The 26,515-nt window shown below is 33.0% G+C and overlaps 1 protein-coding gene across 2 annotated transcripts; it reads left to right on the top strand.

Annotated features, from left to right (window-relative positions):
- The first annotated feature begins 658 nt into the window (after window positions 1-658).
- Window positions 659-25,340, top strand: Gtpbp10 (GTP binding protein 10). 2 transcript variants are annotated; one of them, XM_078040447.1, is made up of 11 exons: window positions 659-704; window positions 3,433-3,666; window positions 5,845-5,998; window positions 7,088-7,179; window positions 7,697-7,841; window positions 11,683-11,756; window positions 13,400-13,452; window positions 16,336-16,443; window positions 17,112-17,189; window positions 21,288-21,411; window positions 23,172-25,340. In XM_078040447.1, the coding sequence occupies exons 1-11, from the start codon at window positions 674-676 to the stop codon at window positions 23,432-23,434; spliced, it is 1,356 nt and encodes a 451-aa protein (XP_077896573.1). In that variant the 5' UTR covers window positions 659-673; the 3' UTR covers window positions 23,435-25,340. The 2 variants fall into 2 exon arrangements, with proteins under 2 accessions (XP_077896573.1, XP_005334739.1); XM_005334682.5 differs by lacking the exon at window positions 659-704 and having other exon boundaries at window positions 3,529-3,666; window positions 5,805-5,998.
- Window positions 25,341-26,515: the final 1,175 nt, after the last annotated feature.

The following is a 26,515-nucleotide window of genomic DNA, read 5'->3' as shown; positions in this document are numbered from 1 at the left end:
CACATAAAAATAAATAAATAAACAAAATAAAAATATTGTGCCCATGTATAACTAAAAAAATAAAATAAAAATCCCTTGACTGGAAAGCAAAAAAGAGAGTAAAAGTCCCACTATCCCCTTCAAGAGCATGCCACAATGACCTGAACACCAGTCACAGAGCCTTACTTCCTAAATGTTCTACCAACTCCCAGTAGCACAACACTGGGGGGCAAGCCTTTACCACATGAACTTAGGGGACCCTTACGACCCAAGCTATTGCATATTCTCAGGGTAGACTAGAATAGACATCCAGGTTCCTTTTTAAATTCCTTCCTACATTCAAAGTCCTTTGGCATTGCTTGGTGTATGCTATCCTGTAAGCCATCCTGTGCTATCATGCCAGGCTAAACACACATTCCTCCTTGCCATTTGTAGGACAACTGTTACCTGGGGTGTTTTTAAGTTCTCCCATTGGGGTATAATTAAGGTATTATATAAGTAGGCATTATATCAAATAGGATTCAGTCAAGGAAGTAGACTCTATACATGGTTTATGGATAAGGATTTTATTGTAGGTATTATAATTTTTCACAGTTTGGGGAAAAACTGAGGAAATAAAGCTCTGAAAAGGAATCATTGGAGGATCAAAGAAAAGTCACTAAAAAGGGACCACAAAGGGATCTGCTGAAGAAGTATGTGCAATGATGTTGCTTCTGCAACTGATGGTAAGCATGAAATTGTAGTTACCAGGTAAGAGAGTTAGAAAAAAATGGCTGGACCTACTGGAGTGTAAAGCAAGAACAAATAAGAAGCCAAAAGGACAAACTGAAACCCTAACCCTAACATCAAACCCCAATGATGCAGGTCACCTGCAGATAAAGTTAGTGCCTTTGTCCATATTGCTACGTGTGGTACTGGTCCAGAAATTTAAATTTGAAGATCTCTTGGGAGTTGGAGAAGCTGTCGAACTGGTTTCTATACTATGTAGACAAAGTGAGGCAGAATGTCAGTAACAAACACACACACACACACACACACACACACACACACACACACACACGTACATGAATTCCTTGGCATACAAAGAACATAGTAGTGATTCCTGGGGCCTGGCACCAACCTTCAGAGTATAATGGATGCTGCTTCTTTCTTCCAAATCTCAGAGAAATGTCCCTATTGGCCAACATAAAATTGAACCACAATAAGGAAGGAAATTCTGGGAAGCAAAGTTATAGCTGAATTGGCATAGCACAAAATTACCATGTCATTATATTCACCAAAATTCAAAAAGAAAAAGGCAGTGATTCATCTCAACCCCATCCCATGATCCTACTAAAAAAGATATGAAACTATGTCAAATGTATTTAAGATCAACAGAAGTGACAAGACAAAATAACTCAATGACCTCTATTTTTTGGTTCTGACTACTCAACAACTCTTACCTGAGATTCTCATACATTATGACTAACACTAGAATAACAGGTTTTATGAATTTGGGCTACTGTTTTTTTTTTAAGTAAAACCAAAACAATAATTGGTGTCCATGATTGAACCCAGGGCTTTGAACATGCTAAGCTTACCCTCAGTCCTTAACTTAAATTTTAATTTTTAAATTTTAACATTTAATTGTCATATAATATTTATACTTATTTATGAGGTACTGTTCATAATTCAGTGCATATATACAGTGTGTAATGATCAGATAACTTTAGTTAGCATTTCCATCTCCTCAAATATTATTGTTTCTGTGTTGGGAAAATTCAAACTCTTCTCTAGTTATTTTAAAATGTATAATTACTTGATGTAGACTATAGTTAACCTATTGTGCCACATAACATTATTGTGTTTTAGCACCCATTATCCACCCAATCACTACACCCCCTCTCCAATATGCTTCCTGTCCTCTAGGGACCTCTCTATTCTACTCCTTATTTCTATGTGATCAGATTTTAATGCTCACAAATGAGTAAGAACAGGTGGAATTTGTCTTTCTGTGCCTGGCTTATTTCATTTAACATAGTGTCCTCCAGTTCCATCCATTTGGGGGCTACTCTTAATAAAATGCAGGGCTGCATGGATCATGGCTTTGACTCAGTGGTAATTCTTAGGTGACTGTGTGAGATTAAAAAAAATAGGTCAAGATCACTCAATGTCTTACCTAATTCTAATTAGGCTATATAGTCTTTTATATCTAGCATTACTGTAATGTTTGATAAGTAATTTTTATTTACTTTCTTTTCATAAAACTTCAATATTTTAGAAGGAAGTAATACAAAATTATGTAATTATTGGTTTTTCTCCTCTATGAACTATAATTTCCATACATTAAATATCTCCTTTTAAGAAAAGAAGTTTTTTTTTCAACTAATAGGCCATCATTTTTTTTAATAAAAACAAAAACAAAACTACCATTCACCATGTATGTTATGGAAAAGAAAATGGGCTTGTGTACACTAATGAGAAATAAGCTTTAGAAAATAAGTACACTGAACTTAACATTATTCTGAAATAAGAAGACTTAATAAAAGAGAGGATTCAAATGGCAGAAATGTTATCAAGATTTATAAACAGATAACAATAACAACCTGAAATCCTGACTTAAAAGAGATAAGTACACTGATGGAGACAAACTGATAATGTTTGGGTTAACAGTCAACGCTAAAGAAGACAGTGCGGGAAAATTCACACAAGAATTACAGGTTACGCTAATTACAGTTTCACGATGGTGAAGAGGGAGGTCCAATGACAGTGAAAGAATGTAGACAGTGCGGGATAGTTTATGCACCTTTCATTGTTAACTATTCTCTGATGGTGCTGCCCAGGCTGAGGAAAGGTAACCTCTAATTCTCACAGAGGAGCGCTTCAAACTGAATTCTAATTCCTTGCATGTGTGTTTTTGGGATGAACCCAACTACTATGTATAATTATAAAGCTCTAATTAAAAAAGAAAAGAAAAGAAAAGAAAAATGAGAGTCGGATAAGAGCTCTTGGCTCCCTGACTCCAGAAAGCTACTGACAAATAATTGAAGACAAGTTTCTTTTATCCGTTGCACGAGAGTCTTCTTAGAGATCTCAAATCTTGGACACTTTTCTCAATAATGCTTTTGTGCCACAAGTTTTAAATTCATTGTTTCTCCAAGCAACAGCTTTGGAAGATTACTCCGCTCATCCTTGCATCAGCAGCTTTGGAGGCACTGTTTTACCAATTGAGTTTCCCTGTTTTTTACGTGATTTGCTTTTAAATCTGCTGGAAGATTTTCACTTTAAAGGTTCTGGTACTTTGCATCTTTCTCAATTAGTATAACAATTCAAGTTTCAGTCTCCAGTCAGTCAAGTCTCCAGTTCTATTCCACTCGAAATGTTAATTCCAGAGGCACCAATTCTGCACCCCACGGTCCCTGGGCGCACTACTTCTCGACCTTTTCTCAGGGCTGTACTCTGGTTTTCTTGTAGACTTGCTGCCTAACCCAGAGCAGGACAAGCGACCTCTGGAGCGCAGGCGCCTCTTTCACCGGGAGCCTTCCGTACCACGCATGCGCCAGCCCGCAGAAGCTTGCGGAAGAAAAAACTTCCCGACGGCGGCTGGCTGTGACGTAAGCGGCGCGCCGCGGGAAAGTACACTGCTTCCTTGGGAGGGAATCGCCCCGCGCCGTTATGGTGCACTGCAGTTGCTCCTTGTTCAGAAAGGTCCGTTTTCTGGTGTCCCTCAGCCTGGTGCACCTATTTCCAGCTGAGGGTCCTGTATCTTCCTCGCTTTCCCCAACTGTTTTCTTTCTAGGGGCCTCTTTTCTGCTTGGCTTTAGGAGTCCTCTCCACCCCTCCTGGTGTCGGCTTTGCCTGTAGAGGTGAAGAGTGCTGCATTGAGTGATTAGAACGATTGGCGACAGGGTTTGGGATTCTTTAGGGGCCTTGTGTGCACGTGGAAGGAAATTGGGTACCTGCCTGCCGTTTAGGCACGAAATATATTGTATGTGGGGTATAAGGTTGTTTTGCGTTTGTTTGGGCTCACATATTGAGTTTTTAAAGTATTAATCATAGACCTTTTAAAAAATAGATTTCCCTTCAATACACTGCTTTTAAGATCTTTCGAGGACTTTATCAGGAAACGGAAATGTGTAATCGATGTGTCTTGCAGAAAATTTAGGCTAGTTTTTGTGTAGCATTGGCTGTGGAGTCGTTTTTCCTTAAAAATTCACAGCTGCTTAAAAAACCAACAGGAAAAAAAAACTTACGATGGCCTCTGCTAACATCATATTTTGTACACTTACTTTAATACTAACGATTACCTTGAGATATTCCTTTAAGTGAGTTACTAAATTTGTGAATCTGATGAATCTAAGTCACATGTTAAATGGAACTTTAAAAACCTTCCTCAAGAATTTTATAAGAATGGTCAGTGTTTCGATTTATAAAAAGTTTCCTGGATATACTTGAGATTTAGAACTAAATGACTAAAAATGTGAAAATTTTTAATTTAAGAAATTACTCTGTAAGGTGTGTTGATAGCCTGGGAGGTTAATACGTGTATCTTTACCTACAAAAAGTTATTGATGTAGTGAGGGAAACAGGTAAAATATACAGTTTCAAAAAGTGTAATAATAGAGGTATAATAAAAATGCTGAGAGCCAGCATTGTCAGGTTAAGTGTTGATTATAGGAATTAAGAAATCTGTTCCTCCAATGTTCTTTCAAATAATGGAACCAAAGTATGGTTTCATTATTTGAGGGAACATTGGAAATATGGCATTTAGAAGAGTTTATGATAGGAAAAAATTACATTCTAAGAAGAAAAGCATGAGCAGAGTGGCATAGGGTCATGGCAGAACATCATGTAGAAAAGAGCAAGATGAAGAGGCAATTGGGAGGGATTGAACAAATGAAAATGATACTGGAAAGGGCTTTGAATACAGTATTATGATTTTTTTACTTAGTAAGACCAAAAAGCCATGCATGGTTTTTGAGTAGGGGGAAAACAGCAGTAGAGATCAGATTCATTTCAGAAAAATAGCTGTGGACAACAAGATGGAGGATGCATTAAGGAAGAAATAACTAGGCATCTAAAGACCATTTTGGATTTAATGTATTGGTCAAGGTTCTAGGGCAGTGGTACCAGGAAGGAGAGAGCTTGCAGGGCTTCTGGGAAAGAAACAGGTGTAGTCTGAAAGACATCTGTTTCTGCTGTCTCAATGAATAGCTATGATTCCATTATTTGAGGGAACATTGGAGAAACAAATTCTGGGGTGGGGAAATTTTGGGTTTGTTTTGTTGTTGGGGTTTTTTGGTTTTTGTTTTTTTCTTTTGCAGTGCTAGGAATCCATTCCAGGGCCTTGTACTTTTTGTACTCTGCCACTGAGCTGTCCCCAGACCAATATTTTGTTTTTGAGGTGACAGTTATACATTCAGGTGATATCCACTAGCAAGTTACATAATTTAGGGGTTTCAAATATAAATTAAATACAGACCCTGCTCTCAGTTGCTTTAAATTACCAAAAACCTACATCCTGGTGGAGATATTCAACAGGTTGGGCATAGAAAATATCTCACTTAGGTGATAGTTATTGATATGGACTGAAATCACCCAGGAGAGAAAATTTAGGATGAAAAGGGGACCCTGAGGATAAATGAAACAAAAATCAATAACTGAAGAGTCCTAAGAGGAATGGGGAGAAGAGGTGAGATGAGAGGTGAACTAAGAAAAGGCTCTAGAATTGGCATAAAGAAAGCCATTTTTTGTTCTTTTATAAAAAGAAATTTTAGTGAAACAGAACTGGAAGTTTTAAGTTGATAGACATATTTGATATCTAATGTTTTCTCTCTTTTTTTAAGTATGGAAATTTTATCGATAACCTAAGACTTTTTGCCAAAGGAGGAAGTGGTGGAATGGGTTATCCTCGTTTAGGTGGAGAAGGTGGAAAAGGTGGTGATGTCTGGGTTGTAGCCCATAAAAAGATGACCTTAAAACAACTTAAAGACAAATATCCTCAGAAACGGTTTGTGGCTGGAGAAGGAGCAAATAGTCGGTAAGTGCTTACTGAATGACTTTAATTTTATAGAATTAAACCTAAAGAAAAAAAAGTTACCAGATAAAATTTAATTGGTAATTTGAAATAAATTATATCCTGTATTTATAACTGAGCAGGTCTAAAATGTTTAACTCATGAAAAGCTGGGTCTGTGCATTTGGAGCTTTTAAACTTTTTACCCATTTTTTCTCTCAGTGTCTTTCTGTATTCCTATTCCTGCCCTTCCTGATAGAGAAAAAATGATGTGAGTCCCCACTATTCTAAAATTATCTTGGACAACCTTTAGGAAATCTTTTTCAACTATGCTTCTCTGTACCACCATTAAAAAGCACTCAACTGTAGTTCTTTCACCCAGAGATAACCACTATTTTTTACTTATTCTAATACTTTTTTCTGTGTTTGCACAAAGTAATTATATGTATAATTGTGGAACAAAAAAAGGAAAAAAATGAGATCACAATGTTTTATAACCTGTTTTTACTTAACATTTTTTTCATGGTTATAGTTATTTTTACTTTAATTTTTTTTCTGTTATAACCACAATATAACATCCTTGTGTAGATGCTTTTTACGTAGTTGTTCAATATTTTTTGGAGGAGAATAAATTCCCGGAAGTGGACTTACTAAGTTAGAAGTTTGTACTAATTTATTTTTTCATGAGCAGTTTAATAAGAGTAGCCACATTATCCTTTTATAATTTAAGTCCTTTTATTTGAGATCAGTTTTTTAAATGTTTTATTATGCAGTGTAGTTTGCATTTTTTCTAGCTTATATTGTCGCAATGAGATTTTTCATTCCAGATGTGTAATATCTTAGTTCATTTGGGGTTAAAATGACTTGGTGATTAGCTTGGTAACTTAAATCATTACCTGTTACCATTTTTATATGATACAGTAGTCCAACATGCAATAAGTAGGGATAATTTTAGTTTTCCTTTAGTATTTGATCATTTACTATCTACATTACCCAGAAGAGTTGATTGCTATTCTTCTTTGTATTTGTTTGAAGCATAAACCACTTAATTTAGGAAGTTTTTCTTATTTTAATTTAGTTTTTTATTTTATTTCTTTTTTTTTTTTTTTTGAAGGGTTAGTGCACTGCAAGGCTCTAAAGGAAAAGACTGTGAAATCCCTGTACCTGTGGGTATTTCAGTAACTGATGAAAATGGTAAAATTATAGGTGAGTCTATTGACATTTATAAGGTTGTGAAAAATATGCACGTTTTAAAAAACTGATTGGGGGTCTTAAAAAATAGCTTCTTGAGTTTCAGAAGTATTTTTTTAACATTAATAATTTTAGCTTCTAGTTTATAAAAAGAGCTTTCTAAAATGTATATAAAGGTTGTTCAATACTTACTGTTGATAAGATTATTTAAAGACATAAGAGTACTACTTGTTTTTAAAACATATAATTGGTCTTTTTCATTTGCTTACAGAAATGTTTTTCCAGGGTCAGACTTATATATTTATTATACTTATTTTGATAGAACTGGGATTGAAGCTAGGGCATTGTACATGTTAGGCATGTAGGAGTTATATCTACAGGCCTGTGGGGTCAGAGTTTTAAAAGAAGCTTGGTTTTGTGCTTTAGCCCTTTAGATTTGTAAACTGAAATTTCTTGATGTTTTTCTGGCAGAAAAATACCACATTATTGATTTCACTTATTAATTTTTGCTGTTTCTTTCCCTTTTTTAAAGGAGAACTCAATAAAGAGGAAGACAGAATTTTGATAGCTGAAGGTGGCATTGGTGGTAAATTTCTTACAAATTTTTTACCTTTGAAAGGCCAAAAACGAATAATTCACCTTGACCTGAAGCTTATAGCTGATGTAGGCCTGGTAGGGTATGTACCATACATATTTTTATCATACTTTTAGTGAGCCAGCTCATAAGTAGGAAATAAATGTAAATAACAATTTGGGCCATGAATTATTTCTGATTTATAGAATTTGTGTGCTGTGAGTGTACTTTGTATTTGTGCCAAATACACAGTTGACCCTTGAACAGCAATTGGGGTACCAACCAACCCCATGATTGTTCCTCTGCAATCAAAAAAATGCATATAACTTTTGATTCCTCAAAAAATTAACTAGTAATAGCGTGCTTCTTGACTGGACACCATATGGATAACGTAAACAGTCATATTTTATGTTACATGCCTTATGTGTCATGAAAATTTTGAGAAATCACTTTTTACTATTAAATGCAATTTATGGGACAGATAGGCAGTTCATGTGGATATGATTTTGGTTACATGGAGTTTTTCAGTGGATAGTTGCAACACTTGAGGTTATTACATAGCAACAAGAGGTGGCTTAGAAATTATTACAGTAGTGCCTTTTGTACTGCAATTAATTTTATGAAGTTATGGTTTTGTACTGAATGTTTTGTTTGCTTACATTCACCTTGACTGCAAATGGTGCCATGTATGGTTGTAAGTTTGTGCATAAGTTTTTGCCAAGTTCCAGAACAAAAAAAATCTGCACTGAGGTGAGATTTGCAATTCAAACTCATATTATGCAGGTGTCATCTTGAATTATTTTCAAATTGTTGACATAGAGTTTCATAGTTACTCTTCATTTGTAAAAGAAAATCAGAGCAATTGTATTGATCATTGGAATGTGAGAGAATGAATAAAGAAAAATAAATTCAGTCAAATGAAATATAATAAGAAGGTTAAAAATATTACTGATATAAAATTAGAAATCCAAACAAACCATACTTTTAAAAGTATACAGGAAGAAAAAAAAATGATTAGGATATTCTCAAGTGTTAAGTATCATTAATTAAATATGTAAAGACCAGTATGGACTTTCTCAGTCCTCAGACTTACACATTTTTGGGCATTGAAATGGATCTTGTTGTCATTGTTTCTTTATGTCTCTGCTTAGGATCTGTCTATTCTTAGTACTGCATACCTTAATATTGTCCTCTCCACTAGTCTCCACTCTTTCATTAAACAGTGCCATTTAGCTGAGGGATTTGCTGTACTGGTACCTACCACAGGAGGATAGATAACAAGATGGAAAGTAGGAATAGGAAGGGTAAACTCTGATTTGCTTTCCTCTCTTTCTCTCCTTCTTCTTCTCCCTCTCCCTCTCCCTCTCTCTGCCTCCCTGCTACTGTACTAACCGTTTTTCAGGTGGAAGATAGGAAAGCTGCCTTTTTGATACTCTGCTCCATATTTTTCCTTGCTTTTCCATTGCCTATTTTTTTTAAAGCTTTTTTCATATTTCTCTCCAGCCATCTCACTTCTCCTTTATCAGACTATTACTTCTTTATCAGACTGTACTTCTTGCCCTGACTGACCAGCCACTAGGTCTTAACCACTATTGACTTAGAGTGCCCAGAGGGCCTATTCTTGCTAATGTTATAACAGGGAAGGTGTTTTCCTGGCTTGCCATTCACATTTAATTTCATATATATATATATTAGTTGGACACAATACCTTTATTTTATTTATTTTTATGTGATGCTAAAGATCAAACCCAATGTCTTGCACATAGTAAGCAAGCATTCTATCTCTGAGCCACAACTCCAGTCCCTACATTTATTTTTTTTAACTAAGACTGTTATGAAAATTGTGAGGCATAGTTTCTGTAATGTTCTATATTCTTCAGGAACATTGTGGGTTTAATAGGGTTTTGTGGACAAGAACTAGAAATCCAGCCATTCACAGCCTCATTTAGTAGAAAATGTTTTTCAGATTCCAAAGAGACACCTTTAAGACTATAATAAAGATAACAAGGCTGAGTTCTAAAGGTGAGGGACTATTTGGGTTAGAATCTCAAATCTTTAAAAGGCTGGCTTGGTCTTAGGTAAGTTACATAGCTTCTCTAAGCCTTTGTTTTCTCATCTTTAATAATGGATGGAAGGGTTGGGGCTAACTCTACCTCAGTGGTAGAGCACTTGCCTAGCATGTGTGAGGCCCTGGGTTCGATTCTCAGCACCACATATAAATAAATAAAATAAAGGTTCATTAAAAACTAAAAGATTGTTAAATAAAAAAATCATGGACAAAAATGGGTACAATTTGTTTTTTTTTCCGAAGTTATAAGAGCCTGGGTAAAATAGAATATGAGAAAATAATGTATAGTCTAGAGGAAAATAATCATTAAGAATTCTCACATAATTCATTATAGAAAGATTTTTTTATGAAGAAAATTGTTAAAGAGCTCCATTCTAGAGCCTATAAATTTTTATAGAATTTTTAAGTAGTATTACACCATTATTCCTATAAAAGTTTGTCAGAATTTTTGAAAGAAGACTTTCCTCAAATTTGAATGAAAACTAAAGGCATGTTTGTTTCATTACTAAATTTCTGAATTTCTGATGCTCAGATTGATACAGTCAGTGCTCAGTAAATATTTGTTAGTGAAGTTTATTCAAATAATGTGAGTAAAATTTACAAAATAAACTTTTAAGAACCCCCTTTCTTAGTACTTTTTAAATACCTGGTAGACTTTTCTTGATGGAAATATAGCAATAAAATCAAAAGCCTTTAAAATGAACATATAGTTTAATCCAGTATTTACTTACCTAGAAATTTATCCCAAGAAAGATGTTAAAGATAGGTACAAAGGTTTATGGATAAACATGGCATTGTTTAAAATTTTTAGAAAAAAAAAATGTACAAATAATATACATTTGTTTGCAGAAAGATAAAAGCAATTATCTATTGATACCACCCCTCAGAAATGACTGTTAACAGTGTATACCTGGTATATATATATATATATATATATACTTTTTTTTTTTGCAATTAACTGCAAAATATTGGAGGCAATCTAAATGTTTATCAATAGAAAATAGCAAGTTAAGCTTCATCCTTGAAAAGTGCTCATATTATTTACTTAAAAAGCAGGCCAACCAAGTTTTTTGTTTTGTTTTAAATGAAGACTTTATAATTGCCAATTTATGGAAAATCCAAGGCAAAAGAGCATGTTAGGTGATAATTATGTAGATGCCCGAATGGAAAATAAATTGTGCAGGACAAATGATCCTGTTTCTTTAAAAATAAATAGAAAAGGGAAAACACATGGAGGGAGAGTTTGTATCAAAACAGATAAAAGAGACATCAGCTAATTGTAATGCATGGACCTCTTTGTGTCTCTGTTCAGTCAAACAGCTTTAAAAATTGTATTGGCAACTTATTAATATTTGTTGAAGTTAAGTGATAGCTGTGTGGGTTTCATTATTCCTCTTTTCTGATGTATATGTTTGAAAATGTTCATTTTTTAAAAAACAATGCAAAAACAAAATGAGTAATATTTTATTAGCGTTTGGTTAGAGGTAGTAGATTTTCAGTCTTTTTAATTTATCTGTGATTTTCAAAGGTTTTTAAATAATTAGAATAAATTATTTTAATCTTTTATTTCTGAAACACTTCAGATGTCGCTCATGAATTTATTTTTACCTTTTTCATAAATAAATTTTATTTTCAAGTTTTGCAGATTCTATTAGATTTATGTTCTACTCTTTTAGTGTCAGGAATTGAACCCAGTTCCTCATGCATGCTAAGTGTGTACTCTACAACTGAGCTATACCCCCAACTCCTGTATTTTATTTTTAATTTGGGAAATATTCAAAAAGTCTACTTCTTGAACTGTTGGGAATTCAGGAATAAGCAAGTATTAGTAATATTAATATATGTTGTAATATATAATTTTATTTTCTCACTTTAGATTCCCAAATGCTGGAAAATCCTCTTTGCTAAGTCAGATTTCTCATGCAAAACCTGCAATAGCAGATTATGCATGTAAGTATAAATTGATTGTGTATTTTAATGTGCAAAGAAACTTTTAAAGGCTTAAATTTTCTGAGTATAAAATGTTAAGTTTTCTGCGTAAAAACCTTTGGTCAGTTCAATCCTATATTTCTTATTTGAAATCTTATAATCTCAGGAAAGTTTATTGTACTTGTTTCATTTAATTTATTTCTCTGTTGCACATTTATCTGATTTCCTTATAAGCTACTTACACTTTATCAAGCACTGTAGTAGATACTAGGAAGACAGAAGTATATATTTTCATTTAACAAGTATTTATTCCTAGGAACTTCATTAGGTTATGGGTTACAAGGTTCTAACATTAGTTGCACTTATAGACCAGTGAGGAAAGGCATATATATTACTAACAAATATAAGGGAATATAAAAGTGATCAAAGAAAGAGTGTTGGTGACCTTGAGGAAGTGTGTGATGCTTGGGTCAAGATAAGAAGAATATTATGAATTAATTAGTGAGAAGGATTAAAGGTGAAGGGCCTTTGAATCAGATGAAACAGCTTGTACTCAAAGATTTATTAGTGGGCTGTGTTGTGGCTCAGTGGTAGAGTGCTTGCCTTACATGCATAAGGTACTGGGTTTGATCCTCAACCCCACATAAAAATAAAATAAAAGCTATGTGTCCACATAAAACTAAAAAACTAAATATTTTTTTAAAATATGTATAATGTATAAACAAATATGTGCAAAATATATTTTAAAAAACAAAAGATTTATTAGTGGCAAGGAGATATGTATGGCTAGAGAACATGAATTAAGGGAAAGAGGGAATAGAGATGAGGCTGGAGATGTCAGTATAGCCCATATTACACAGACCATGTGGGCTTATTTCATTTTATTTAATATCTTATGTTTTGTGGGAAGCTATTAAGCAATGGACAAAATTATTTGATTTGTTTTTCAATAATTTTTGTCTGCTCATAGTTTAGAAATTGATTGGTATGGGACATAGGTGTATGTAGAAAGAGTAGCTTTTAGGCTATTTTGCTAACTAGATAGATAGAATGAAAGCTTGGATTGAGAGTACGACTGAATAGGATAGAATCTGTACCATTACTAAGTAAAAAGACATACAGTGACTTTAATCTGGAAAATAAAATTAAGCCATCCTAAAATTGGACTCTGATGAAGTAGAGTTAATTTTGGACTAGATGTTATAAATTCGAGGCTAGTATTTACTTTAATGTACCAGGGCTCTTGAGAAGGAAAAAGGAGGAAAAGCAAAAAAAAAAAAAGGAAAGAGGCTAATCTAGAATCGGGAAGACTTAAGGATAACCAAATGAGAAAGAACTAGGGAATTTTCACCCATGGACCCAGAAATAGAGACCTAAATTCTGAGCCCTTAAGCATTTTACCATGTTCCTTTAAGCTTAAGAGAAGAAATTTGAGACCCAATAATTAGATTAGGCTTATACAACTGTGCAGATTCTAAGAATCTATGTCTACCCTTTTTCAAATATATTGTAAATGGCAAAGATAATTGTAACATCTATTCAAATAGATTAGAAAAAATCTGAAACTGTTCACAGGAAAGAAATATTATTGATTCTGTATAAAATGCTGAGACCATTTAAAGAGAGCTAGCCTTTATGCTAGCCTTATTGTTTTTTCCTTTCAGTTACAACATTAAAGCCTGAACTTGGAAAAATTATGTACAATGATTTTAAACAGGTGAGTGGGGTTTTATTTTGTTTTAAGTAAAATGCTTGATTAGAAATGAGATACTTTATTTTGGTACTAGGGCTTTGTGATATTTGCCAGTTTCTGGGTGTTCGGAGAAAAAAGTAACAAGATTTTGTTTTATGTTTTAGTGAAGCTGTGGTCAAATTAATTCTTGTCAGCACTGTCATAGCAAAATATTGTATAAGAATTTAATTTCTTGTTCTTCCAAATATTACATCTAGTTTATTCCTATAATATCATGTCTTCCTTAATCTATTGCTTCTCATTACAAGTTCTTAATGTTGTAGTGTATTTTGCATTTCCAAACAATACTTTCTAAATTCATGGACATAATTTCATTCTAACTTTCTATTTTTGTGGAGGGGAGTTTTTAAATTTTTATTCACACATTTATTTTTCTAAAAATATTTTTTAGTAGTAGGTGGAAACAATAACTTTATTTTATTTTTTATGTGGTGGTAGGGATCAAACCCAGTGCCTCACGTGTGTCAGGCAAGCGCTGTACCATTCACTGAGCCACAACCCCAGCCCCCAGGGAAAAGTTTTAATGGGGGTTTTGATTTCATCTAGTTATTAAACATTTATAAGGAATAACTATAGATTTTATTCATGTTCATGCAAAGCCTGCATATGGTTGTTTATAGTAACTTTATTCATAATAGCCTGGAAACAACCAAGATACCTTTCATTATGGAATGTTACACAAATGTTTACTTTAAAAAGTAAAATATTTATCTCTAAAAATAAAGGTGCTATCAAGCCATGAAAAGGTATCAAAGAATCTTGAATGCATATTAATAAGTGAAAGCAGCCAATCTAAAAGGGCTATATACTGTGTGATTCCAACTTCATGACATTCTAGAAAGATAGGAGAAAGCAAAAAAATCTGTGGTTGCCAGGGTTAAGGAGGAAGGACGGATGAGTCAGCAGAACACAGAGAATTTATAGGGCAGTACAACAATTCTTCTGATACTATAAGGGTGGGTGAAGTATACATTTGTCAAAACCCATAAAATGAATACCACCAAGAATGAACCCTAATGTAAGTGAAAATGATGTCAATGGAGGTTCAAGTAATTTTCTGATGTAATTCATAAGACATAAAGATTTAAATTCATTTTTAATATTGATAAAAATATAACAACTATTATAGAATATTGAATAGTAAGTAAAATTATAGATACTGTAAACCATGACCTTAAAGAACAATATTTAGAAAAAAAGGGAATATCATTTATACCCTTTTTTTTTTTTTTTTTTTTTGGTTACCTGGGATTGAAACCAGGAGTGCTTAACCACTGAGCCACGTCCCCTGCCCTTTTAATTTTTTTTTTGTTGTTGTTGTTTTAAGACAGGGTCTTGCTAAGTTGCTTGGGGTCTCACTAAGTTGCTGAGGCTGGCTTTGAATTTGCAATTTTCCTGCCTCAGCCACCCAAGCAGCTGGGATTACAGGTGTGTGCCTCTTCATTGGGTGTTTATACCTAATCTTATTTATTTATTTATTTATTTATTTATTTTCCTGTTTTCTTCATTTTATTCAAAGGGAATGCAAAAGTTGTTTCAGTAAAATTATTCTGATAGAGACATCCTTTGTTACCTATTTCCATACACTTCTATGGGCTAAATTCTAACTTTTACTATTCAAAAGAAATGGGTACCTTCTAATCATGACTTTTCCATCACTTCAAAGATAGTTCATGTCAAAAATTTAAGCATGGTTATGTAAAAAGCACTGAAAACCCACCATGCAAATGACTATAGCAAAGTTAAAATAGTCAAGATTATGTGCATTTCTATTTCATTTGGGGGCAAAAAGCCAGCATATTTTAACAGTTTTTGTTCATCTTAAACAAATCGAGGGTATGTTATTCCAAAGAACTCTTGTCCTTCAGAAGCCACCCATGGAACAAACTATCTCAACTTGAATGTATAGTATCTTTATTCCAGAGTTCAAATGCATCTTTATTTTTTTCATGGAAATTCCTCTACCCTGTTAAAAGGAAATTAGTAGAGAATCTCTGAAGGAAATTTCAAGACATGAGACCTCTGTTGTTGATATTTCTTTTTCATATAATTGTAACTTCTGATAAGACTATGAATTTTTTATGTACACTAAGCAGTAAATGTAGAGCACTTCTTCTCATTTCATGCTGCACATCGACGTTGTTTACATGACCTAAGAATGACAATGATAAATGATGTCTGGTCTGCAGAAATTTGAAACTAAATCTCTTGGAGGTAGGGTTCTGGCCATCTGTTGTTTATAGGAGTTCCCTATAAACATTAGGATGCTCAGAAAAAAAAAACAGTGTAGTATGATAGTTAATAATTCTCTTCAAAAGGATTATACTTCAAAAGGAGTATAGAGTTACTATATTCTTTCACTTTATAAAAATACTAATTCTGCTGGTATAATATGAAGAGAAAAGAAACAATGCTAACATTTACAAATTGAATGTAAAATTTAAAACTATAGAGCTATATTTAGTAAATGTTTACTGAATTAATGTCTTTGTAAACATTCAGATTATAAAAGTTGAAATTCTATGAGAATTTCATTAATTAACAGTATAGTTTATGGAACTATAGATTTGTGTCACTAGTAAATGCTAAACTAAACCCCCAAATCTTTAGATTGTTAGATTAATAAGTTAGAGTAGAACTTATATTTTAAACAAAGGTTTAGATTCTTAACAGATTCCTTTTTTTTTTTTTTTTTTTGGCCATAAAGGTATCTTGGCTTTTCAAAGATCTGTTGGAAATCATAAATTATGAATAGTTTGTATTTGAAATGTCATGAAAATTTTGAGATATAATTGAACTGTGGTTTTCATACTTTTTTTCCCCATCAAATCATTAACTTTGTATTAGATATCTGTTGCTGATTTGCCGGGTTTGATAGAAGGAGCACATATGAACAGAGGAATGGGCCACAAATTCCTCAAGCATATAGAAAGAACTAGACAACTGCTTTTTGTTGTAAGTCATATGCATACTATTGTGGTGTTCAAATATATGAATTTAGTTTTTCTAGAAACATTTTTATAAGTAGTATTTAAAGATTAAATAAATATAGTCATGTGTTACATAACCTCATTTTGGCCAGTGATGGACTGCATGTATCTCATGGTGGTCCTGTAAGATTATGCTATCTAATGACATCATAGCAATCTTGGTTTATGGAAGTACACTCTGTGATGTGATATTCAGTGATGAAGTTACCTAATGATGCATTTCTTAGACTATCCCTGTCATAAGTGATGCATTACTTATTGTTGCATATTTTACTCTGTTAAGTCTGTTAAGATGTGGAACAAGTGCAATAGGTAATCTGTGTGTATGAGTATGTAAATGGCATTGCTGCTATATCAGATATAAGTTTGGCCATAGTTATGATTTGGTCCTCAAGTTTTCTGGCATATTATTATGCAATATCTGTTTCATTCTATGTTTGAATGTTTGAGTGCTTGAGTTACATATGAGATTGTCTGCATTTTATCAGAATAATTATAGTAATCTTGACAATTTAATTTCTGTTACTTATTTTGAATTATTAAATTATTTTTAGCTTAAGAGAGTAAAACATTTCAAAATATAGAAATGGCTGACTATTCTTATGTTAAAGGCTCTCTCTCCTTCTCTTTTAGGTTGATATTTCTGGATTTCAGCTTTCTTCCCAAACTCAATACAGAACTGCCTTTGAAACCATAATACTGCTTACAAAAGTAGGTTTTCTGTTTTATTGTATTCTTCATCTGGTCTAATACATAGACTTGTAATATAATAATTAGAATAATTAGTATATCCTTTTTTTTTTTTTTTTTTTTTGGTGGTACTGGGAATTGAACCCAGGGCACTGCATGTACATGGTAGGCAAGTACTCTGCCACTGACTACATCCCCGGCCTGTACTCCACCTCTGTAAACATCTCAGTTAAAGAATTATTTAAATTTGCTCAGTGCAGTTCTTAAATATCCATTTATTCCCCAAACTGTTGTCATGGATAAAACTCTCCTGGGATTCCAGATCCCTGATATGTATTTATTACATTTTACCTCACTTCAGCTTTGTTATATTATCTATTTCTTTTTGAAACATTATCCATTCTTAGCTTCATGAATCATAATTTTCTGGTTTTATTTCTATTTAGTGGACTATTTCTCAAATATTTTAGGCTCTTTTCTGCTCAATGTTTTTTTTTCCCCCTTCCTTGCAGTGCTTAGGGATCACACCTGGGAATTCACAAATACCAGGAGTGCACTCTACTACTAGGGTACATCCCAAGCCCTCTGCTCATTCTTTAAGTTAAAACATTATTCAGAGTTATATCCTAATCCTATTGTGCAGATTTACCCATTCTCTCTCTTTTTTTTTTTTTTAGAGAGAGGATTTTAATATTTACTTTTTAGTTTTCAGCGGACACAACATCTTTGTTTGTATGTGGTGCTGAGGATCGAACCCTGGCTGCACGCATGCCAGGCGAGCGTGCTACCGCTTGAGCCACATCCCCACCCCTATCCATTCTCATTTCAATTATATTAATATACCAATGACTGAGAAATCTAATCTGATATCCACATCTTTTGTTTGTGATTTAGGCTATTAGACATCTCTGATCGGATGTTCTATTAGTCACTTAAACATAATATATATAAAATAGAATTCTTTATTTTTTCAACCTCATTCATCTCTAGAACTTTATTATGTAAGCTAGAAACCTGGGTAGTGTTCTGGATTTTGTCCTCTTAACCACCTACATCAAGCTCTGTCAGTTTTACATCTCTCTGAAAGCCATCCATGTACCTTTGGCCACACTTTTATAATCATCAGCCCCTCTCACCGGAATATTGAATCTGGTCCTGTTTGTTCCCCCTGCTTTCTGTTTTGTTTCTCTCCAGTCCATTTTATATATGGCATGCAGAGTTATCTTGTAAAAGAACTAAGCTCATGTATTTGTCTCCTGCTTAAAAAACTTTGATGGCCCCCTATTGCTATTAGAACCATGTTCTGTTATGTCTGGCAAGTTTTTGCTCCTTTCTTATATCTTTCTTTTCCCCTTTTTGTGTATGCTGATTCTAACCATAAGATTTGTCTGTAACACAACAAGATGTTGCTTACCTCCAGGACTTTATAAAAATGATTTTGTTTGCTAATTTTTTATCTGTACAGAATAATGTTGCTGTGAACATATTATGTATTTTTGTGAAAACATGTTTTTATTTCTCTTGTATATACACCTAAGAGTGAAGTTGCTGGATGCCAACTCTTGTTTAACATTTTAAGGAACTGCCAAACTCATTTCCACATGGGTTGTATCATTACACTATTTTATAGTTCCACATCAATGTCAGCATTTGTTCCTGTCCATTGTTTTTATTTTAACTATCATAATGGGAGTGCTATGTTATTTCACTATGGTTTTGATTTGCATTTGCCGTATGATAAATGATTTTGAGCATGTTTTCATGTGTTTCTTAGCTATTTGTATGTCTTTTCAAATTCTTAACCCACTTTTTAAAATTTATTTTCTAACTGATCCATAATAATATAAAAACTGTACATTTTAATGGGATATCATATAAATGTTCAGTACATGTACATATATGAAATGTTTAAATCAGATTAAACATTTATCATTCCTCTATGGTGAAAACTTTCAGAATCCTTTCTTTTACCGTTTTAAAAGTGTACAGTACATTATTGTTATCTGTATTTACCCTACTGTACAGTATAACACACCAGAACTTTTTACTCTTATCTATCTTAGAATCCATTGATCAGGCTGCCTCCAACCCCAATTCTCCCTAGTCTCTGGTATCAAAATGTTCTACTTTGAACTTGTATGATATCAAGTGTTGTAGATTTCACATATGAGTAGGTAGTGTAGTGCTTGTCTTTCTGTACTTGGCTTATTTTATTGAACATAATGATCTCTATGTTGCTGCAAATGACAGGATTTCATTCTTTTTATATGGCTGAATAGTGTTCCAATGTATTTATGTAACACGACGTATTACCTGTTCATCAGTTGATGGATACTTCTTCACCTTGTTTCTATTTATTAGCTACTGTGAATAGTGAGTGCTACAGTGAACATGGGAATGGATGTCTCTTTAATACTGTTTTCATTTTCTTGGGATTTGTACCCAGAGGTGAGATTGCTGGGTCATATGTTACTTCTGATTTTTGAGAAACCTTCATACTGTCTTCCATAATGGTAGAATAATTAAAATTCCCACCAACGGAGTATAGCGGTTTCTTTTTTTTCTTTTCACATCCTCAATAGCAGTGGCTCTTTTGTCTTTTTGATAGTAGCCATTCTAACAGGTATAAGGTGATATCTTTTGTAGTTTTAATTTTCCTTGCTTTTACAATTAATAATATTGATCACTTTTCATGTACCTGTTAGTCATGTGTGTGTCTTCTTTTGAGGAGTCTTTATTTAGAACTATTGCCCATTTTAATCCAGTCTACACTACCCAAAGTGAGCTATGGATTTAACACAATTCCTATAAAAATTCCAGGAGCATTTTTACAGAAATAGAAATATCACAAAATTCATAAGGAATTACAGAAGACCCTGAATAACTAAAGCATTTGTGAACAAAATGAACAAGCCTACAGGCTTTATACTACGTCATTTCAAGACCTATTACAAAGTTATATTAATTAAAACATCATTGTACTGATTTAAAAACAGACATATAAACCAATGGAACAGAATAGAGTCTAGAAATAAATCGATGCATTTACAGTCTGGTGAACTTTGACAAAGATGCTGCGAACACAGTGGAGAAAGGACAATCTCTTTAACAAATGATGTTGGAAAACTGAATATCCACTTGCAGAAGAATGAAATTTGATCTGTATTGTACACATTCCATGTTAAAAAAAAAAAAGTCAAATCAAAATGGATTAAAGACTTAAAATAGTATTTTTTTCTTTTTCTTTTTCTTTTTTTTATTTTTTATTCTGGAGATTGAACCCAGGGCCTGACACATTCTAAGAACTTGCTCTAGCACTGAGTTATACCCCTAATAAATGTTTAGACTTGAAACTCTAAATCTCTTAGACGAAAATACAGGGAAAAAAATTCTTAATGTTGTCTGAGCAATGATTATTTTGGATCAAAGCCCTAAAGCACAGTGAACAAAAGTAAAATAGACAAATGGGATTACCTCAAATTAAAAACCTGTACAGCAAAGGAACCAATCAACAAAATGAAGAGATAGGAGAAAATATTTGTGAACCATATAGCTGATAAGAGGCTAGTATGTAAAATATCAGAATTCAGCTGGGCATAGTGGTCCTTATAATCCCAGCTACATGGGAGACTGGAGCAGAAGGATTTTGAGTTTGAGGCTAGCCTGGCCTCATAGCAAGACCCCATCTTAAAAAATAATAAGAAGAGAACAACAACAATATATATTAAGAATTCAACTCAATAGCAAAACAACAAAGTTCTTAATATCTAAGAAAGTATTATCTAAAGCAAGTCACAAAGATTTATTCCTAAGTATATTTACTTTTTCTAGGATTAATCAGATGTAACATTTAATTGTCATTGACTTTATGAATTTTTATCTCTGTGAAGGCCAGATGCCTATACCTGGCTATAGACACTCATTAGCTGGCTATAAGAGCTAACATGACATAACCAGAAACATTTTTGAATTACTTTGTTTTATGGTTGTTGGGATTTATTGCATTTCAGTGATGTGAATGGGCTTCAGATTTCCTAGGTCATTAAAAAAATACATTACCAAATAATTTATATAAATACTGTTATAAAGGTAAATGGTTTTTTCTCTTGTGATTTAAAGGAGTTGGAGTTGTACAATGAGGGACTTCAGAAAAAACCTGCACTCCTGGCAGTTAATAAAATGGATTTGCCAGATGCCCAACATAAGTTTCATGAATTGATGAACCAACTCCAGAATCCTAAAGGCAAGTCCTCTCATTAACTTAATTCCAATATAATAAGTCCTTATTATTTGTAGAGAATGTTAAGTGTTATAATCAGTGGAAAAGAAGACTGATAGTTTCTACTCTTAGAAACTGTATATTTGAAGAAAAAATATACCACATGACACATTAAATAATATTTTACAGTCATTATCAAGTTCCAGAATGTGTGATATGGACAAGTTAGAAGAGACAAAAGAAAAGGATTAATTTGATCTAAAAATGGCAGCCTTTATGAAAAGTAAAATTTAAACTGTTCATTTAAATAGTGAATGGGAATTTAAAAGGGTGAATAAAATCAACATTTACCTGTGAAATCTTTCACTTTAATATATTTCACAAGGTCTAGAACTTCTTTCCCCTAATATGCCCTAAATTCAAGAACAGAGCCAATAGTTCCTGAAAAGAACTTGAGTATTATATGGGTGACACAGTAAAATAGATGCTGTTACTCTAAAAGGATTTGTTTGAAATTTTCTAAATAGACCACTTTGTGTAAAGGAATTTAAAGGGACTTTCCACAGTTTTAAATGTTGACCTTTGTAGAACACCTGTATCCTATGGTGATGATAGTTTCAGTTTTCTGAGTCCTGTAGAGGAACAAGCGAGGGAAAGTAAGGTGCATGGTAAGTGGCTAACATATTTTTGAATGGTATTAATTTGTCTGAGTTTTTAATCTTTGAAATAACAATTGGGAATAATAGATCATAGTATATTAGAACTAGCAGACAGTACTACAAAGTCCTTTCTCAAAAATTTTTTTTTCTAATTTACATGTTAGAGCTATCCTTGAGTTAATAAGTCACTCGTTAAGATATACATATTCCCTAATATTATTAAATGTCTTTATTCCTTAATGTCATTTGCTTTATAAGGTCAGTAGTTCTGTTTCCTAGTTAGTCTTACAGAAAAGGGAATTTTCAGGGGTTTTACCAGAAGTTAGGGTGATTGAAGAGTTTGTAGCTATTCTGGACCATCATAGTTTTTGTTTGTTTGTTTTTGGTGGACCAGTATAATTCTTGAATTGGTGTCTCTGGTCTTTCATGGAGGCCTCGGAATCTCAGAAACCAAACTCCATGTTGGCTTATCCAGTCTCTTTCAGTTTAACTTTCCTGGTTCATGTTGTTAACCCATCCAATCAGTATGCTGTTTGACATTTCCCATTGGCAGGGAAAAGGAAAAAGCGATATAAGATCTATTAGCCCCTGAGGGTAATCAATTCAACTAATCTGAAATTATCCCTTGAACTTTCCCTATTTCTTCTTCAGCTTAAGTATGAATCCTAGCTTCAGTGATGATAAACTTATACTTTAAGAAAGAGAAAGGTCACCTGTGTAGTAAAGGCCAGCTAGAATATCATATTATCGAAATGATGTTATTATTTTTACAGAAACTTTCAAGTATCTCTCTTGCTTCACTTTATTGATTCCCCCACAAAAGGAAATTTTATTACTCCCATAAATGTATTGTGTTCATTGTTCACCTTTTATTTATTTATTCTTAGTTTGATTGAAAATATATTCATCCAACAAGTATTTACTAAATACCTAACATGTGCCAAATCATTAACCGTTGTCATAAGTAAAATTCAAAGATTTCTGAGAACTTATTAGAGAAGGGGAATAGGGAATTTAAAATACTAAGTTTTTGGTTCCCAGCTTCACAAATCAAATTTCTAACATAGTTTTGATTTACTCTCAAAGACAGTGACTATCATCTTAGCTCTATGTTCTTTGTTTCAGATTTCCTGCATTTAGTTGAAAAACAAATGATTCCAGAGAGGAATATGGAATTCCAGCATATCATCCCCATCTCTGCAATTACTGGAGAAGGAATTGAAGAATTAAAAAACTGTATAAGAAAATCACTGGATGAACATGCCAATCAGGAAAATGATGCACATTTTAAGAAACAGTTGCTTAATTTAAGGGTTTCTAATACAATATCTTACAGTAAGCCACCATCAAAGCATGTCGTCACTAGTTCCAAGAAGAATATAATATAACTCTTGTAAAAATAGTATTAATGGAATACTATTGTATCCCAATAAAGAAGGAAATCATGTAATTTATGAAAACATGGATAATCTGCAATACATTACATTAAGGGAAATAAGCCAGGCACAAAAAATCAAATTTATGTGTTATTACTTATATATGGAATCTAAAAAACTGGAATTCCAGAGTACAATGGTGGCTACCAGGGGATGGGGAGACAGAGGTTAAGGAGATGTTATAAATTTTTAATTAATATGAAGAGATTTGTACAACTTGGTGTCCATAGTTATAATAATATATCCTGTTTGAAAAATTGGTAAGAAAGTAGGTTTTAAGTGTTCTCATTATAAAAAAGAAATATGTTAATTAGCTTGATTGAACCATTCCATAGTGTATAATATTTGAAAATGTCATGCTATGCTGGGCACTGTGGTGCACACCTATAATCTCAGTGGCTTGGAAGGCTGAGATTGGAGGATCATGAGTTCAAAGCCAGCCTCAGGAAGAAGGCACTAAACAACTCAGTGAGACCCTGTCTCTAAATAAAATACAAAAAATAGGGCTGGGGATGTGGCTCAGTGATTGAGTGCCTTTTAATTCAATCCCTGGTACTGTCCCATTCTCCCCCAAAAAACCATGCTATACATGATAAATACGTATAATTCTTATATGTCTATGTCAGTTTTTAAAATGTTAATGAAATGGTATTAATTTGAAAGCTTTGCCACTCTTTTTTAGTATATTACTGACCTGATATATTTGCCATCACTCAAGAACTATACCTTTTTAAGTTATCGTTTTGTAGGTAAGTCTACCACTAGTAAAAATATTAGCTGAGAGCTAAAAAATTGCATTTTTACAAATTAATGGCCAGTCCACCATATTCCTTACTTAGGATTTTCCTATTATAATTTTTTTAATCATATAGGATTCCCTAAATGATTATTAGAATGAGTTTACTTCTTTGTTTTTGGATCTGTCATCTACCTGGTTGCATCAAAAGTTGTTGTCTTGTGTAAAATCTCAAAACCTTAAATTTGAGTATATGTTCAGTGATATTGACAGTCACCAGTAATATGTGACTTGAGCTTTTACAAGTTTTTTTTACAGATTTTTTTAATGAAGTATAGTATTTCCTGCTTTGGAGGGGATTGCTCTGTCTCATTTTCTTATCTCCTTCCCTGTTTCATTATCCACTTTCAAATTTTAGTAAAGAGAATAACTAGGAAATATAAACTTTAAACAACATTATCAATTTTTAGGAGTTTATAATTTCTAATTTCTGCTTGAGTATTTCAAAAATACTTACAAATAGAAATTTTCCCTTTAAGTGAATTTTATTATGTAAACAATTTATGGGGGCTGAGGATGTGGCTCAAGTGGTACTGCGCTTGCCTGGCATGCGTGCAGCCCGGGTTCCATCCTCAGCACCACATACAAAGAAAGATGTTGTGTCCGCCGAAAACTAAAAAATAAATATTAGAAAAATTCTCTCTCTCTTTAAAAAAAAAGGCTATATTCTAAAAAAAATGCATTCTGTACATAAATGTGTATATCTATTATAAAATAACTCAAACAGTACAAAAGCATATAAAGTAAAATCCATTCCCTTCTTCCTGCATGAGGCACAGAGAAGACCACTGTTAATAGTTTTGTGTTCTTGTAGAAATTTTTATGCATGTATTTTTTTACCCAGATGAGCTTATTATGTAAATTTTCTTCAACTCTTACTTTTTGACAAAGTAGTAACAAGTTCATGAGCTTTGAAAATGTTCTTCAGTGTCACTTATTTTTTCATATTTAACAGCTTTATTGAAATATAAATTGGCACATGGCAGTGACATGTTTAGATAAGTTTTGATACCTGTGAAACCATTGAGACAATCAGGATAATAAACATATCTATCCATTTCCCCCACGTTTCCTCATGTTTTTCTTCAGTGCCACTTTTTAATTATTAGAAATGATTCTGGAATTTAATGCTTAGTAAAGACTATATATGGCTATTCATCCTTTTGTAAAGAAATAATTAAATAAAAGGGTGAGGGATATGGCTCAGTGGTAAACTAAATCACAGTGGTAAACATAATCACAACAAAATCTTAATTTACATTATCTCATATTCCTGCCTTAGCTTCCCAAGTATTTGGGATTTTGACAATACCACTACACCCAATTTTATTTTATTTTAAATGGTAAACCTATATTAGTTAAATAATCGGGGGGGGGGGGAAAGTCTGCTTATGTAGTAGGACAAATTAGGTTAAGGGTATTTTACTTCAGGTTATATGATTAGTTTTTTAATAAAGTTATGTTTCTTTTGAGCCCAGTGCTGATTTGCTTTGCAAAAATGGTGAACAGAGATTTCTCTGAGGTAGAACACTTGCACTTTCTTAGCAGGCACAGGCCCTAGTTCAATCCCCAGCACTTTAAAAAAAAAAAAAAAAAAAGTATTGTTTTGGATTTAAAACTGATTCTGATTTGTCACTGAATGACTTTTTACAAGTATCATTTTACTTTTATTTGTTTTGTTTTCTGTTTCTTACTTCACTATCTGTTTCCTAGACTGGCTTTTCTTCTACTTTTCTTCATCACACAGATAGTTATTGAGCAATTCTGATGTGCCAAGCAGGGTGCACTATGTACAGTATTGAAGAGAACAGAGAGGATCTGCTGCCCTAATCAAATCATATTCCATAGCAGAAACTGTAGGGTATTGGAATGGTTTAGTTCACTTTACAACAAAGTAATAAGGTAGGGAAAAGCATTTGGAATGTATACTAATCAGTGACCATATTTCATATTGAGCATATTATAGAGTATCTTATTTAGCTTTATTTATTATTTATATAAATAAATAATATTTATGTAGATAATATTTTTTATTATTTATATAAATAAGTCAGTGTGAAGTCAGTTTCCTGAGGCAAATTTCAAAAATTCTGAGACCACAATCTTATTTTGTGTAGTGGCAAAAGAAAAAAATAGTAAATGTTGAAGATTAAGAGCAATTTGCTGAGTCAGTAAAGCTCATAGTACCACTCCATGATTAACTGAAGCATTCTGTTCCTCATTCTATTACTCATTCC

Source organism: Ictidomys tridecemlineatus, chromosome 2 (genome assembly GCF_052094955.1).
Source record: "Ictidomys tridecemlineatus isolate mIctTri1 chromosome 2, mIctTri1.hap1, whole genome shotgun sequence".
In the NCBI taxonomy this organism is placed as follows: Eukaryota; Metazoa; Chordata; class Mammalia; order Rodentia; family Sciuridae; genus Ictidomys; species Ictidomys tridecemlineatus.
The sequence above is the reverse complement of the archived record's forward strand: the minus strand, read 5'-3'. Positions and strand labels throughout refer to the sequence as shown.